The sequence below is a fragment of the Physeter macrocephalus genome, chromosome 10, assembly GCF_002837175.3.
Source record: "Physeter macrocephalus isolate SW-GA chromosome 10, ASM283717v5, whole genome shotgun sequence".
Classification (NCBI taxonomy): Eukaryota; Metazoa; Chordata; class Mammalia; order Artiodactyla; family Physeteridae; genus Physeter; species Physeter macrocephalus.
The window spans coordinates 85,989,228-86,005,315 of record NC_041223.1 but is presented as its reverse complement, the minus strand read 5'-3'; the positions used below and the strand labels follow the sequence as shown (position 1 = coordinate 86,005,315).

The 16,088-nt window shown below is 37.7% G+C and overlaps 1 protein-coding gene across 4 annotated transcripts in view; it reads right to left on the bottom strand.

Annotated features, from left to right (window-relative positions):
- Nucleotides 1-16,088, bottom strand: part of MYO6 (myosin VI) — a 154,935-nt gene that overhangs the window by 28,857 nt on the left and 109,990 nt on the right. For 3 of the 4 annotated variants that reach the window (XR_003681558.2, XR_003681560.2, XR_003681561.2), the window contains one exon: nt 15,707-15,754. Coding sequence is in view for 1 of the 4 variants with exons in the window: in XM_028494713.2 (XP_028350514.1) it covers nt 7,166-7,295; nt 9,112-9,189; nt 9,277-9,407; nt 15,661-15,754 (433 nt within the window). In the remaining 3 variants the exon portion in view is untranslated. Of the gene's footprint in view, nt 1-7,165; nt 7,296-9,111; nt 9,190-9,276; nt 9,408-15,660; nt 15,755-16,088 lie in introns of those variants that run through there. The other variant, XM_028494713.2, reaches the window with a different exon arrangement.

Sequence of the window (16,088 nt, the reverse complement as noted above, 5' to 3'; positions counted from 1 at the left end):
AAGGCTTTTAGTTAGAGACTCTGGGAAGATAAGTCTGGGAAGCCAGGAAAACCAGTTTGGGAGCCACTGAAGTTACTATGCAAGCTGGGGAGAGGGGCTCCAGTAAGGCAGTGGCAATAAAGAGCAAAGAATGTACAGTGTCTGGAGGGGGAAATCAACAGAACTTGCTGGCTGGCATGATTTCAGGGACAAGAAGAGACAATTACGACTGTGACACTTTTAGCGTGTGTATTCTGGTGATGCCATGGGGGTGGAAAGAAAAGTTCTGGTTTTAGTCTGAGAGACTGGGGTACGGTGTGGGGAGCAGGGGAGAAAGGGAGAGGAAAGGAGGGGAGTGGGGGAAGAATCAAGAGAGTGAGTTCTGTTTTTTTTTTTAGGTCGTGATGCAATTAGTTATCATATAATGCACGTGATTAAAGAAGATAAGTATCATACACTCAAAAAACTTAAAAAAGAAAGTCCACAGGTACTAATCTATTACATACTACATGTAAGGCGTTAGGGGAGGAGCCAGGGACACAGCATGAATAAGCGACACAGTCCCTGTTGTCTGGCGCTCACCACTGAGACAAATGCATAACATTCCACAAACCAGTTCGTTTCCAAAATAACTGCGTATCTCGGAGTGGAAGGAAACACCTACGTTTGATGACGGACAGTGAGCACCACTGGACTTTCTTCCAGCGACTGCAGATGAGCCAGTGGTTGACCCTCTTGACCAGCTCTGCTAAGTGGTCAGGGTCGGACTTCATGATCTGATCAAATTCTGCAAACTAGGAGATAAAATCATTGGCTAACAGTATCAAAAGACAGATGTGTTTAAACACAGAGAGAGGTACAAAATAACTGGAACTCAAATCCAAACTCTAGCTTTCTGGAAGTGGTCACAAGCCTATTACACAGACATGTCTCTCACTGGGGTACACAGCAAACCCAAGCACACTTGGCTGAATTTTGCTTCCTTTCTCTTCCTTCTTCCAGGATCTTTTTTGCAGTGGTTGGGCTGGGGGGTTACTCACTGCTACTTAGCAGACTCAGTAGGAAAAGTAGAAAAAGAATCTTAAATGACCACTGCAGATGGTTAGCAAAAAGGTTTTATGGAAAAATGAATGAAAAAAGGTCTACTATCTCTCTGAACTGGCTCATTCATATTCTCAGATCACTGGAGAAGTGAAGGTCAGCTCTATAAAATCAGGTACCACCAAAACTACTGTGTCTCTCCCAATCCCCACCTTTATTTTGGTCAGAGATAAGAAACTGCTACTAAGAGACACACAACACAAATAAAACATCTACTGGGTTATTAAATAAGAAATGCATTATTTCCACAATTTACCACCAAATTACATATTGATTTCTATCCTTTACCAAATATCCCCCTACAATATATTGAAGATGTCACACATCTATCAAAATAACAGCTTCTTATAATCGAAATTAAATTAAAGGTAATATAATGAGATTAAAGATCTTTGAAAATCTGCCTTGCGCTTTCACTGTATCCTTCTGACTGATTAATTTTTCTGGAGGCAAATAAGACCAAGTGCTTTCTCTACCAAGCTCTTAATTCTAAAATAATTACTACAGTCCTGAAATGAGAAATGTTGAGTTTATGATAAATATGTGTGATTACAGCTAAGCCAACTATGAATACTTATATTCTTAACTTTTTTTCTTTTATAAGAGATCATATAAGTTCTCTGCAGTAAAAATGTTCACAGGAAAGTACATACATTTGGTAATGCATTACACAGATTTCACTTCATGCCCCAAGATGTGAAATCAGATTTATTTATTATGATTAATTTAGCCTTCAAGGAACTAGAGATATTTATTAATGATTTTGCTAAGTCAAACAAGTACAGTTGTCTATAATATAATAACAACTGTGTTTAAAATTATGAGAATGCAATATTCAATCAATATTAAAGAAGTCAGGAATGGTGAAAATATTATGAACAGATTGTGAAGAGCATTTAAGTATTTCTGTATTGTATATATTTAGTTATGAAATATTCTATAACTCAACTTTGTATCCTAGTACAGGACTCGTACAAGAATCTGTAAATACTAAAACTATGGGTAGCCTAAGAAAATTATGTTACATACAAAAGTATTTATACAGTCATTCCTTCTCCAATTTGACAGAAGTCAGCACAGACTCCAGTCCAATTTTCTGTATGTTACACATCTATCAAGCCCTAATAGATCTCTTTCTCACAATGAAGACTCAAAAGTACTGTGAATTTTTTAATTATTGAAGACTGAATATGTTTTAGAAAAGCTTTCAACTTGTTTAAAACAGAAGTATCTCAGCTTAACCCTTATTTAAGTAAAAAGTTCAACTAAACAATCCTCTGATTCCAATACTTCCAAAGCTGAAAAAAAAAAAAACAAACAAAAAAACCTGTACAGAGTACTATACATTGTAAACTTCTCACCAGTGGGAAAATTGTGTGTATGTGTGTCACACACATATGCATGCTCTTTAATTTAAGAATAATATAAATCACTGAACACTTAAAAATATTCACTGATTCCTACTATCCATATTAATTATGTTTAAGTTTAAAATAAAAATGTATTTACCTTGCCAGGTCTAAAAAATACTTTTGTTAACCCAAACTTGTAGTCGATTTCATTTAAGCCCAAAGCTTTAAAAAGAGCCTGAAAAATAAAATTTAAATGCCGATTAGGAATTAATAAGAAAGATAGTTTATAGCTAAGATATCTCAATTTAGGTAGTATTTGTACCTTACAAAATAGTCTTGGATCTAATCTTGCGAGTTTATCTGGCATATACTTTTTATACATGTTGTAGAGTTCGTGAAATGAAGCTCGCGATGGGAAACCGCCCTGCATCAAGTCCAGAACAGACACCATACCTACATTCATAAACAAACAGAAGTTTTACTGCCAATCACTGTGCAGGAGTCCAAGGATAACTTGCAAATGATCAAAGAATTTTACAAATGAAAAGGGGTAATTTACAGAAATTAACAGCAATGAAATATTACATAGAAAATATCATACCTATACTCAATAGGTCCCAGCTTACCCACCACCTAAAAACTACTGTAGCCAAATTTCATCTAAAACTAGCTTGACTAACTATTTACTAGAGACAAACGACTGGTGTCTAAAAATTCCAAATGTAGTTTGTATCTTTTTTTTCTGCTGGAAGCCTTTGTGTCACAATCACGGTATACAAGGCAAAGACCTGCATTAGGCTATTTTCCAAGTCCTGAGGTTGCTTTTGGTACAAGATTCCTGTTAAGAGTCTCCAAGACAAAGTCAAACACATTCCCCGATTCTCACCAGTGCTTCAAGCAAACGGAAAAGATAGGAGAGCACGCTTTCTCACTATAAAGACCCCCTTTCACTCACCTCTCAAAGGAATTAGTCTACTGGGGTAAAGAGTCTATAGGATGACTATCTATATTCAGTATAACTCTACTAAGTGATTAATTTGAGCCTTGAGTCAGTGTGAGCTTTTCACGTCAGGAAAAGCATAAAATAGGGAAAGGCTCAACTACTATAGATAATGCCAGGACTTTTGTTTAGAGAAAGACCTGGATTTCAGTCTACAGGACTATTTAAATCAATGAAGAAAATAAGATTATTCAATAAAAGTGTTAGGGACAAATGGCTAGACATTTAGAAAACAAAAATAACATCAGATCCTTACCTCACTCCTTATACCAAAATAAATTTCTGCTGGTCAGAAAGTTAAATTAGCAAAATAAAATGATAAAATATTTTTAAATGAGTGGATTTTTAATTTAAAATAATCCCAATGGAAAGATAGCCTCTCTAGGCAATCAGGTTGAATTTTAACCTATCTGATTGGCAAAGATGCAAAACCCCAATAGTACTTGGGGATGATGACAGTGTAGGAAAACACACACATACATTCTTAGTGGGAGAGTAAACCAGTGCAACAATTTTAGATGGCAGTTTGGAATATTTATTTATATTATTAAATTAATATTAAATGTTAATAATAGATATCTATCCCTTTGACTATTTTCCACTTTGATGAATCTATCCTACAACTTGTCACGTATGTGGGCAAAGATATGTATGTTCACTGGGTCACTGTTGGTAACAGAAAACACAGAAATCACTTAAATATTAATTAAATTATGCTATAACCGTATGATAGAATATGATATATTTATTAAAAATAACAGGGCAGAGGTTTAACAAGTATGAAAAATATGTCCAAGACACAGAGTTAAGTGGTCACCCCTGAGAAATGAGACTTCTTTTTACTTAGATTATTCTGTACCATTTCATTTTTGTTAGTGAACATATACAGCTATTATAACTTAAATATAATAAATATATATTATATGCAATAGACAATTTATATATAATACTATAACGTATAACATATTATGTATTATAATTAAACAAAGTTTAGTATTAAATTAAACATAATATTAAATTAATTTAATATGATATAATGGAACATATAGATGCAATTATTCCTATGGAGAGTTCAGATCTAGATTCAGTTTTTGGCTCTGCTTGGAGAAATGAAAGTAAGGTTTGGTTGATATTGTCACAGTTGTTGCCCATTTTATTTATATCAGAAAAACAAGTACTCTTAGAAATGTGTGATCCCATCCTCTGAGTCCCTTGGCCTGCCCCGTAGCCGCAGACAACTAGGCTCACAGAAGTACATTAAGAATTTCATGGAGCTTAACAAATTACCAAGTCTACAGCTGCTTTCTCCACACTTGAAGCTAATTTACTCTAAAGATCTTTTGATGCTTAAAAAAAGTAAAAATCACCAAACAAAGTACTCTCCCTCCCTTCTAGAGATTCCCACGACCTGGCTCTTCCTCGGGGAGTTTGGTGACGAGCCAGGTTTGCAGTCCTGGCTAGTCATCCTCAGAACCCCTCTTTGCTACCACAGACGGGCAGCAGAGCCCCGAGGTGAAAGAAAGAAGACCTGCCTTCTCTCACTTTCCCCCACCTTGCCCTGGGGTTGGCTGATCAGAAGATAGTCACTTTAGTAAAAGCTGTCCTCAATTAATTAAGTCTCCTTAGACTGGAAAAAAACAGAAATGGAAAGGCAAAGTATTATAGAAATCAAATCTTAAATGTCCTTTTTTTTTTATAGAAAACTTCATAATTATTTTTCTTTCCACCAGTTATTGGTATTTTTTGCTTTTTCTCATTACCTAGCCACATACCTGGAACCAATTCTATGCCATTTCACTATTATAAGTATTATAAAAAAATCAGGGCTTCCCTGGTGGCACAGTGGTTGAGACTCCGCCTGCCAATGCAGGGGACGCGGGTTCGTGCCCCGGTCCAGGAAGATCCCACATGCCGTGGAGCGGCTGGGCCCGTGAGCCATGGCCGCTGAGCCTGCGCGTCCGGAGCCTGTGCTCCGCAACAGGAGAGGCCACAACTATTTTATTTTGTTTTTCACTATGTGTAAGAGCAAAATATAATGACAGAAAATTATTTAGTTTAAATCAGACATACAGGATTTTTAAAAACCATTCATTTTCACATAGCAATTCTCAAGAAACACAAAATCTTGATGAACATATATTATATCAGACATCAAAACTGGCAAGTTTAACATTTGTTTACTTCTTTATACTTCTTAAAATAAAAAGCATATCATGTATATGGCTGGGTGTACATTTTAAATATATTATCTCCTTGTTTTGCTACATTAATGCGTCCCAAATTACCCTAGGTAATACTGGTCTAGGAAATGTTAACAGGCGTGTCTTGAAAAAAGGATTCACCTGTCAAATGAACTCAGAAAAAGCTATGCGCTACACCTCCTTCTGGAGATTCACAATGAACATACTGAGTGAGGCCTCTAAGAATCCTACAATAAAGGACTCTACTTAACTTCAGTTACTCGATATCCTAGACTGATCTGACCTGGAGACATTTTTTTCAGAGGTTCCCCATTAACATGCTGCAAAGATCCTGTCTACTTACTGACTTGACCAGTGCACAACACAGTCCACAAATGAATAGTACAGTAGAAATGCTTTTAATATACTATGTTTTCCATCATAATGCAATGTTTAAAGCTGAAGGCATTTAACTATAGTGACAAGTATGTTCATATTTCACTTGGAAAGTGATGGGAAAAGAGCTTCTGTTGTCTTTTTACTATTATAGTTTTGTTTTTATTTATATCACAATTGACTAACAAAAGACCTCATGACAGCATGCACGTTGCTTGCATGATTCCTTTTCATTAGGTCAAAGGAATTTTTTTAAATTAATAAGCAGCAAGGTACTGAATCCTCTCCATGTGCCTAGCACTGTTCCCGGTACTGTGGAGAGTATGACTGGGGCGGGGCATTATAAATTTAATCAAGTTACTAACAATACTCCCTACAGCTAAAGGTTTGCTATAGACCATCAGGTAACCCAAAATTATTCTGTCCCTCATCCTTGTTTTGGGTCAGAGATAAGTAGTTGCTACAATATTTTAAGACTTTAGACTTTGCCCTTTATTAAAGGGGGCTGTAATCAAAGGCTTTTAGTTAGAGACTCTGGGAAGATAAGTCTGGGAAGCCAGGAAAACCAGTTTGGGAGCCACTGAAGTTACTATGCAAGCTGGGGAGAGGGGCTCCAGTAAGGCAGTGGCAATAAAGAGCAAAGAATGTACAGTGTCTGGAGGGGGAAATCAACAGAACTTGCTGGCTGGCATGATTTCAGGGACAAGAAGAGACAATTACGACTGTGACACTTTTAGCGTGTGTATTCTGGTGATGCCATGGGGGTGGAAAGAAAAGTTCTGGTTTTAGTCTGAGAGACTGGGGTACGGTGTGGGGAGCAGGGGAGAAAGGGAGAGGAAAGGAGGGGAGTGGGGGAAGAATCAAGAGAGTGAGTTCTGTTTTTTTTTTTAGGTCGTGATGCAATTAGTTATCATATAATGCACGTGATTAAAGAAGATAAGTATCATACACTCAAAAAACTTAAAAAAGAAAGTCCACAGGTACTAATCTATTACATACTACATGTAAGGCGTTAGGGGAGGAGCCAGGGACACAGCATGAATAAGCGACACAGTCCCTGTTGTCTGGCGCTCACCACTGAGACAAATGCATAACATTCCACAAACCAGTTCGTTTCCAAAATAACTGCGTATCTCGGAGTGGAAGGAAACACCTACGTTTGATGACGGACAGTGAGCACCACTGGACTTTCTTCCAGCGACTGCAGATGAGCCAGTGGTTGACCCTCTTGACCAGCTCTGCTAAGTGGTCAGGGTCGGACTTCATGATCTGATCAAATTCTGCAAACTAGGAGATAAAATCATTGGCTAACAGTATCAAAAGACAGATGTGTTTAAACACAGAGAGAGGTACAAAATAACTGGAACTCAAATCCAAACTCTAGCTTTCTGGAAGTGGTCACAAGCCTATTACACAGACATGTCTCTCACTGGGGTACACAGCAAACCCAAGCACACTTGGCTGAATTTTGCTTCCTTTCTCTTCCTTCTTCCAGGATCTTTTTTGCAGTGGTTGGGCTGGGGGGTTACTCACTGCTACTTAGCAGACTCAGTAGGAAAAGTAGAAAAAGAATCTTAAATGACCACTGCAGATGGTTAGCAAAAAGGTTTTATGGAAAAATGAATGAAAAAAGGTCTACTATCTCTCTGAACTGGCTCATTCATATTCTCAGATCACTGGAGAAGTGAAGGTCAGCTCTATAAAATCAGGTACCACCAAAACTACTGTGTCTCTCCCAATCCCCACCTTTATTTTGGTCAGAGATAAGAAACTGCTACTAAGAGACACACAACACAAATAAAACATCTACTGGGTTATTAAATAAGAAATGCATTATTTCCACAATTTACCACCAAATTACATATTGATTTCTATCCTTTACCAAATATCCCCCTACAATATATTGAAGATGTCACACATCTATCAAAATAACAGCTTCTTATAATCGAAATTAAATTAAAGGTAATATAATGAGATTAAAGATCTTTGAAAATCTGCCTTGCGCTTTCACTGTATCCTTCTGACTGATTAATTTTTCTGGAGGCAAATAAGACCAAGTGCTTTCTCTACCAAGCTCTTAATTCTAAAATAATTACTACAGTCCTGAAATGAGAAATGTTGAGTTTATGATAAATATGTGTGATTACAGCTAAGCCAACTATGAATACTTATATTCTTAACTTTTTTTCTTTTATAAGAGATCATATAAGTTCTCTGCAGTAAAAATGTTCACAGGAAAGTACATACATTTGGTAATGCATTACACAGATTTCACTTCATGCCCCAAGATGTGAAATCAGATTTATTTATTATGATTAATTTAGCCTTCAAGGAACTAGAGATATTTATTAATGATTTTGCTAAGTCAAACAAGTACAGTTGTCTATAATATAATAACAACTGTGTTTAAAATTATGAGAATGCAATATTCAATCAATATTAAAGAAGTCAGGAATGGTGAAAATATTATGAACAGATTGTGAAGAGCATTTAAGTATTTCTGTATTGTATATATTTAGTTATGAAATATTCTATAACTCAACTTTGTATCCTAGTACAGGACTAGTGCAAGAATCTGTAAATACTAAAACTATGGGTAGCCTAAGAAAATTATGTTACATACAAAAGTATTTATACAGTCATTCCTTCTCCAATTTGACAGAAGTCAGCACAGACTCCAGTCCAATTTTCTGTATGTTACACATCTATCAAGCCCTAATAGATCTCTTTCTCACAATGAAGACTCAAAAGTACTGTGAATTTTTTAATTATTGAAGACTGAATATGTTTTAGAAAAGCTTTCAACTTGTTTAAAACAGAAGTATCTCAGCTTAACCCTTATTTAAGTAAAAAGTTCAACTAAACAATCCTCTGATTCCAATACTTCCAAAGCTGAAAAAAAAAAAAACAAACAAAAAAACCTGTACAGAGTACTATACATTGTAAACTTCTCACCAGTGGGAAAATTGTGTGTATGTGTGTCACACACATATGCATGCTCTTTAATTTAAGAATAATATAAATCACTGAACACTTAAAAATATTCACTGATTCCTACTATCCATATTAATTATGTTTAAGTTTAAAATAAAAATGTATTTACCTTGCCAGGTCTAAAAAATACTTTTGTTAACCCAAACTTGTAGTCGATTTCATTTAAGCCCAAAGCTTTAAAAAGAGCCTGAAAAATAAAATTTAAATGCCGATTAGGAATTAATAAGAAAGATAGTTTATAGCTAAGATATCTCAATTTAGGTAGTATTTGTACCTTACAAAATAGTCTTGGATCTAATCTTGCGAGTTTATCTGGCATATACTTTTTATACATGTTGTAGAGTTCGTGAAATGAAGCTCGCGATGGGAAACCGCCCTGCATCAAGTCCAGAACAGACACCATACCTACATTCATAAACAAACAGAAGTTTTACTGCCAATCACTGTGCAGGAGTCCAAGGATAACTTGCAAATGATCAAAGAATTTTACAAATGAAAAGGGGTAATTTACAGAAATTAACAGCAATGAAATATTACATAGAAAATATCATACCTATACTCAATAGGTCCCAGCTTACCCACCACCTAAAAACTACTGTAGCCAAATTTCATCTAAAACTAGCTTGACTAACTATTTACTAGAGACAAACGACTGGTGTCTAAAAATTCCAAATGTAGTTTGTATCTTTTTTTTCTGCTGGAAGCCTTTGTGTCACAATCACGGTATACAAGGCAAAGACCTGCATTAGGCTATTTTCCAAGTCCTGAGGTTGCTTTTGGTACAAGATTCCTGTTAAGAGTCTCCAAGACAAAGTCAAACACATTCCCCGATTCTCACCAGTGCTTCAAGCAAACGGAAAAGATAGGAGAGCACACTTTCTCACTATAAAGACCCCCTTTCACTCACCTCTCAAAGGAATTAGTCTACTGGGGTAAAGAGTCTATAGGATGACTATCTATATTCAGTATAACTCTACCAAGTGATTAATTTGAGCCTTGAGTCAGTGTGAGCTTTTCACGTCAGGAAAAGCATAAAATAGGGAAAGGCTCAACTACTATAGATAATGCCAGGACTTTTGTTTAGAGAAAGACCTGGATTTCAGTCTACAGGACTATTTAAATCAATGAAGAAAATAAGATTATTCAATAAAAGTGTTAGGGACAAATGGCTAGACATTTAGAAAACAAAAATAACATCAGATCCTTACCTCACTCCTTATACCAAAATAAATTTCTGCTGGTCAGAAAGTTAAATTAGCAAAATAAAATGATAAAATATTTTTAAATGAGTGGATTTTTAATTTAAAATAATCCCAATGGAAAGATAGCCTCTCTAGGCAATCAGGTTGAATTTTAACCTATCTGATTGGCAAAGATGCAAAACCCCAATAGTACTTGGGGATGATGACAGTGTAGGAAAACACACACATACATTCTTAGTGGGAGAGTAAACCAGTGCAACAATTTTAGATGGCAGTTTGGAATATTTATTTATATTATTAAATTAATATTAAATGTTAATAATAGATATCTATCCCTTTGACTATTTTCCACTTTGATGAATCTATCCTACAACTTGTCACATATGTGGGCAAAGATATGTATGTTCACTGGGTCACTGTTGGTAATAGAAAACACAGAAATCACTTAAATATTAATTAAATTATGCTATAACCATATGATAGAATATGATATATTTATTAAAAATAACAGGGCAGAGGTTTAACAAGTATGAAAAATATGTCCAAGACACAGAGTTAAGTGGTCACCCCTGAGAAATGAGACTTCTTTTTACTTAGATTATTCTGTACCATTTCATTTTTGTTAGTGAACATATACAGCTATTATAACTTAAATATAATAAATATATATTATATGCAATAGACAATTTATATATAATACTATAACGTATAACATATTATGTATTATAATTAAACAAAGTTTAGTATTAAATTAAACATAATATTAAATTAATTTAATATGATATAATGGAACATATAGATGCAATTATTCCTATGGAGAGTTCAGATCTAGATTCAGTTTTTGGCTCTGCTTGGAGAAATGAAAGTAAGGTTTGGTTGATATTGTCACAGTTGTTGCCCATTTTATTTATATCAGAAAAACAAGTACTCTTAGAAATGTGTGATCCCATCCTCTGAGTCCCTTGGCCTGCCCCGTAGCCGCAGACAACTAGGCTCACAGAAGTACATTAAGAATTTCATGGAGCTTAACAAATTACCAAGTCTACAGCTGCTTTCTCCACACTTGAAGCTAATTTACTCTAAAGATCTTTTGATGCTTAAAAAAAGTAAAAATCACCAAACAAAGTACTCTCCCTCCCTTCTAGAGATTCCCACGACCTGGCTCTTCCTCGGGGAGTTTGGTGACGAGCCAGGTTTGCAGTCCTGGCTAGTCATCCTCAGAACCCCTCTTTGCTACCACAGACGGGCAGCAGAGCCCCGAGGTGAAAGAAAGAAGACCTGCCTTCTCTCACTTTCCCCCACTTTGCCCTGGGGTTGGCTGATCAGAAGATAGTCACTTTAGTAAAAGCTGTCCTCAATTAATTAAGTCTCCTTAAACTGGAAAAAAACAGAAATGGAAAGGCAAAGTATTATAGAAATCAAATCTTAAATGTCCTTTTTTTTTTATAGAAAACTTCATAATTATTTTTCTTTCCACCAGTTATTGGTATTTTTTGCTTTTTCTCATTACCTAGCCACATACCTGGAACCAATTCTATGCCATTTCACTATTATAAGTATTATAAAAAAATCAGGGCTTCCCTGGTGGCACAGTGGTTGAGACTCCGCCTGCCAATGCAGGGGACGCGGGTTCGTGCCCCGGTCCAGGAAGATCCCACATGCCGTGGAGCGGCTGGGCCCGTGAGCCATGGCCGCTGAGCCTGCGCGTCCGGAGCCTGTGCTCCGCAACGGGAGAGGCCACAACAGTGAGAGGCCCGCGTACCGCAAAAAAAAAAAAAAAAAAAAAAAAAAAAAAAATCAAACTATTATGAATTGGTGGCATCTATTAAACTGCCAACAGATCCTAACATGTTAAAATACACTGCTTACTGCAAGAGGAGGCCCCGCTAAAGCATCAGTGAACCCACACTCTGCTAATCTAATAGTATATATAGCTAAATCTAAACACACTTGACTTGCCAGGACACTGGATGCTCACTTAGGAAATAAATGACATTATATTAGGCTAAACAAATCATAAAGAGAAATTTATATGAGAAAAATAGTCAAACTCAAAGTAAAAATGATCTGAAGAAAATATTACAAAAATACATCTATACATACGTAGGAATAAAACAGACATCATTTATTTAACTTTCTGGTATTTGTTAAAATTAGTCACAAATAAATCTTTTTATTTCCTAGACTGTGCATTTCATTCAACAAATATTTACTAAGTCTAGTACATGCTTTGCATTGCCAGGAAGCAGGAACATGCTTACAAGCCAAAAGAGACACAGTTTCTGCCCTCAAGAGGTTTACAGATTAGAGAAAGGAGAAAATAAATAAAATTTATGACTGTGAAATGATGGTGCTAGGCACCCTTTACTCAGGCCCCCTTCCTAGTTGGGGGCTTTCATAAAGAAATGACAACCAAGAGCAAATGTGAGAAATAAGACAAAGGGGAGATAAGAGCTTCTCAAACAGGAAGCAGCATGTGCACAGGCCCCGTGAATGGAGGGAATACGGAGCATTTAAGGAACTAAAGCAAAGGCCGGAGTGACTGGAGAATGGAGAGGAGAGAGAGAAAAGAGAGGAGGCTATAGACACACGGGCCAGACCATATGGGGCCTCATAAGCTACGAGGATTCTGCTCTTTACACCCTAATCATAATCAGAAGCCACTGCAGCATTTTAAGCAATAAAAAGACATGCTCAGATTTGAGTTGTAAAGCAGTAATTCTGGATGTATGTGAAGAACAGACCGAGCAGATGTGAGGAGAATACTTAGGAAACTTCAGCAAAAAGCCAGGTGAAAGATGGTGACAGCTTGGTTTAGGGAGTACTAAGGCCCACTGTCTACCAGGAGAGTAGACCTTAAATGGTCTCACAACAAGCAAGCAATGGTAATTATACTACCTGATGGGACTACTCTTAGCTAACACTATGGTGGCAACCCTTTTACAATATGCTAGTGTATCAAATCAACACATTGCACAACTTGGACCTACACAATGTTATATGTCAATCATATCTCAGTAAATCTGGAGGAGTAAAAAGACACACCCTTTAGGTCATATCACAGGGCCTGGGGGAGACTTAGATTGAGAATATTTGGCTAGGTTGTCCAGTGTGACCGTTGCTAGGTACATGCTCTGTAGTTGCACTAGCCACATGTGACTATTTATATTTAAATTTTTAAAAATTAAAATTAAAGACAAATTAAAAATTCAGTTATCTAGGTCATACTAGTCACATTTCAAGAGCTCAGCAGCCACAAGTATCTAGTGGCTACCATACTGGACAACACAGGCATAGAATATGCCTACGACCATGGAAAGTTATACCGAACAGCACTGATCAAGAGCGAGAAGGAGAACAGGCCTAACCCAGAGCTTAAAAAACTCTAACAAATAATATCTAGGTAGAAGATGACCCTGCAGAGGAGGCAGGAATGGCCCGAGAATTCAAAGGAGAGGCAGGGACACACGCTGTTTTAGGCGCTGAGCAAAGGCTACGTTACGGGGATGCGGCAGAGGCAAATGCTGCCGGACTCCACGGAGATGAGGTCTGAGGAAACACGTGATTCAGGGTCAAGGGAATCACCGGAAACCTTACCAAGAATTATTTTGTTGGAAACTGCATTCCCTCGGGTTAAAGAGCAAGTGGAAGGCAGGAAACTGAGAAAGCAAGAAGAGAATATTCTTGGACAGAAAAGCAAAAACTGGAGAAAAGAAAGTGAGGCCAGAGATAGGGAGGCAGCTGGGTGGGAACGTCGGTGAGAGGGAGTGAAGATGAGGTTTCGACGGGAGAAACCATCTCAGAGCTCCAACAGAGATCATCAATACTGAAGATTGATGACCAGGCAGGAAGGGATGGATCCAAAGAACTACAGTCTCAATGAGGAAGAGAGGCACTTCCTCCTTTCTACCAGGAGGGCAGTTGTGCAGGTAGAAGAAGTGTTTGGTAGCACACAGGTAAGGCTTTCAGCTTTTTAGTAAAAAGAGGTGAGGCTGCCTCTTAGGAGAGGCTCAGAGGTTTGAGGAGAGCAGGGTGGGTCTGACGGGTCCAGGGAGAAACAGAACCTGCTGGCCAGGGAAACTTGGTGGGGCGGGTGATGAGAGCCCTTCGAAGGTTAGTGATCATGAACTTGTAACAGTGTCAATCTATCTCGCCCACTTTCTCTGTGCAGATGAGGACAAAGGACAAAATTAGATTCACAAACAGCTAAGGTTTTGCGAGAAGGGTCAAGGGTAGATGTAGCTGTGGGGAACCCGAAGCTTACATAATTAGGGGAGGGCACTTTTAGAAAAAAAGTATGAAATTACAAATTACAAAAGCATACAAAATCAGGTTCAGGGTTTTGATAGGAGCTCATTTAAATAAGGCACCCTGAAGCTAAAGCGACCGTAGCTTTCTAGTAAATCCGCCTCTAAGAGGAGCAAGACAAGGAGTCAGGGAGGCAAGAGAGTTTCAGGAAGTGTCCCAGGCCTGAATCAGCAGGAGAGGAGAGGCCTCACCTGTGGGAGAGGCAGGGGTGGTGTGGGAGGGATGGAGGATGGGCACGGAGGAAGGAAAACAGGGAGTCCAGGGCCCAAGACTTGGGTGACTAAGCACAGGCAGAATGTGGCCGGGTGAGGGGTAGAAAGTGATAGTTTAACCAAGTGCAGAAAAGTTCCACAGAAGCCGAAGGTATTGTGTTTTTGTTTTTGTTTTTTCTTTTCTTTTTTTTTTTTTTTACAAGTAGTAGAGTGGGAAGCAAGGACATCAAAACCGGGCCTCCCTGGTGGTACAGTGGTTAAGAATCCACCTGCCAATGCAGGGGACATGGGTTCAAGCCCTGGTCCGGGAAGATCCCACATGCTGCGGAGCAACTAAGCCTGTGCGCCACAACTACTGAGCCTGCACTCTAGAACGCGCGAGTCACAACTACTGAGCCCCAGTGCTGCAACTACTGAAGCCCGCATGCCTAGAGCCCATGCTCCACAACAAGAGATGCCACTGTAATGAGAGGCCCGCGCACCACAACAAAGAACAGCCCCCGCTCACCGCAACAACTAGAGAAAGCCTGTGCACAGCAACGAAGACCCAACACAGCCAAAAGTAAAAATAAATTAAATTAATTAATTAATTAAAAAAAAAAAAAGGACACCAAAACCCACCGCCTGACCCAGTTACGTGCGGTATGAACCACTGCAGGACTGAGAAGGCCACAGAAAGCACCCACGAAGGGAGACCTGGGTTCGCAGCTGAAGAGTTTTTATAAATTTTACTTCAACGATGTAAAACATCTACCCTAATATTCCTCAAATAATTTGTTAGCCCTTCTTTTCTTATAAATAAAGGAAATATAAAAGTCTTACTGCACTTAAAAATAAGATAGTTGTGAATTATTTGAAAACACTGCATATATTGAATTTTATTTGAACTAAGACTCTCGACACACCCCGATATAGATTACAAAAATAGAAAAATACCTGAACATTGAAGTTGAGACAAAATTTGAGCTCCTTCAAAGTCGTGGCTTGTCATCTTTAAATTAGGCTTGATACAACGAATAAAGCTTGCTCCCTAGAATAATAAGGGTACTTTAAAAAATGATCGATATAGCATTCTTATTTTTCTATTTCTATGAATACCAGTTACTTTCAGAGCATATTATCATTCAGAGCATATTATCATTAACTTCTGAACCTCTTTTTTAAAATTAAGTAACTAATTTTTTTTTTTTCTTTTCTTTTTTTTTTTTTTTTTTTTTACAAGTAGTAGAGTGGGAAGCAAGGACATCAAAACCGGGCCTCCCTGGTGGTACAGTGGTTAAGAATCCACCTGCCAATGCAGGGGACATGGGTTCAAGCCCTGGTCCGGGAAGATCCCACATGCTGCGGAGCAACTAAGCCTGTGC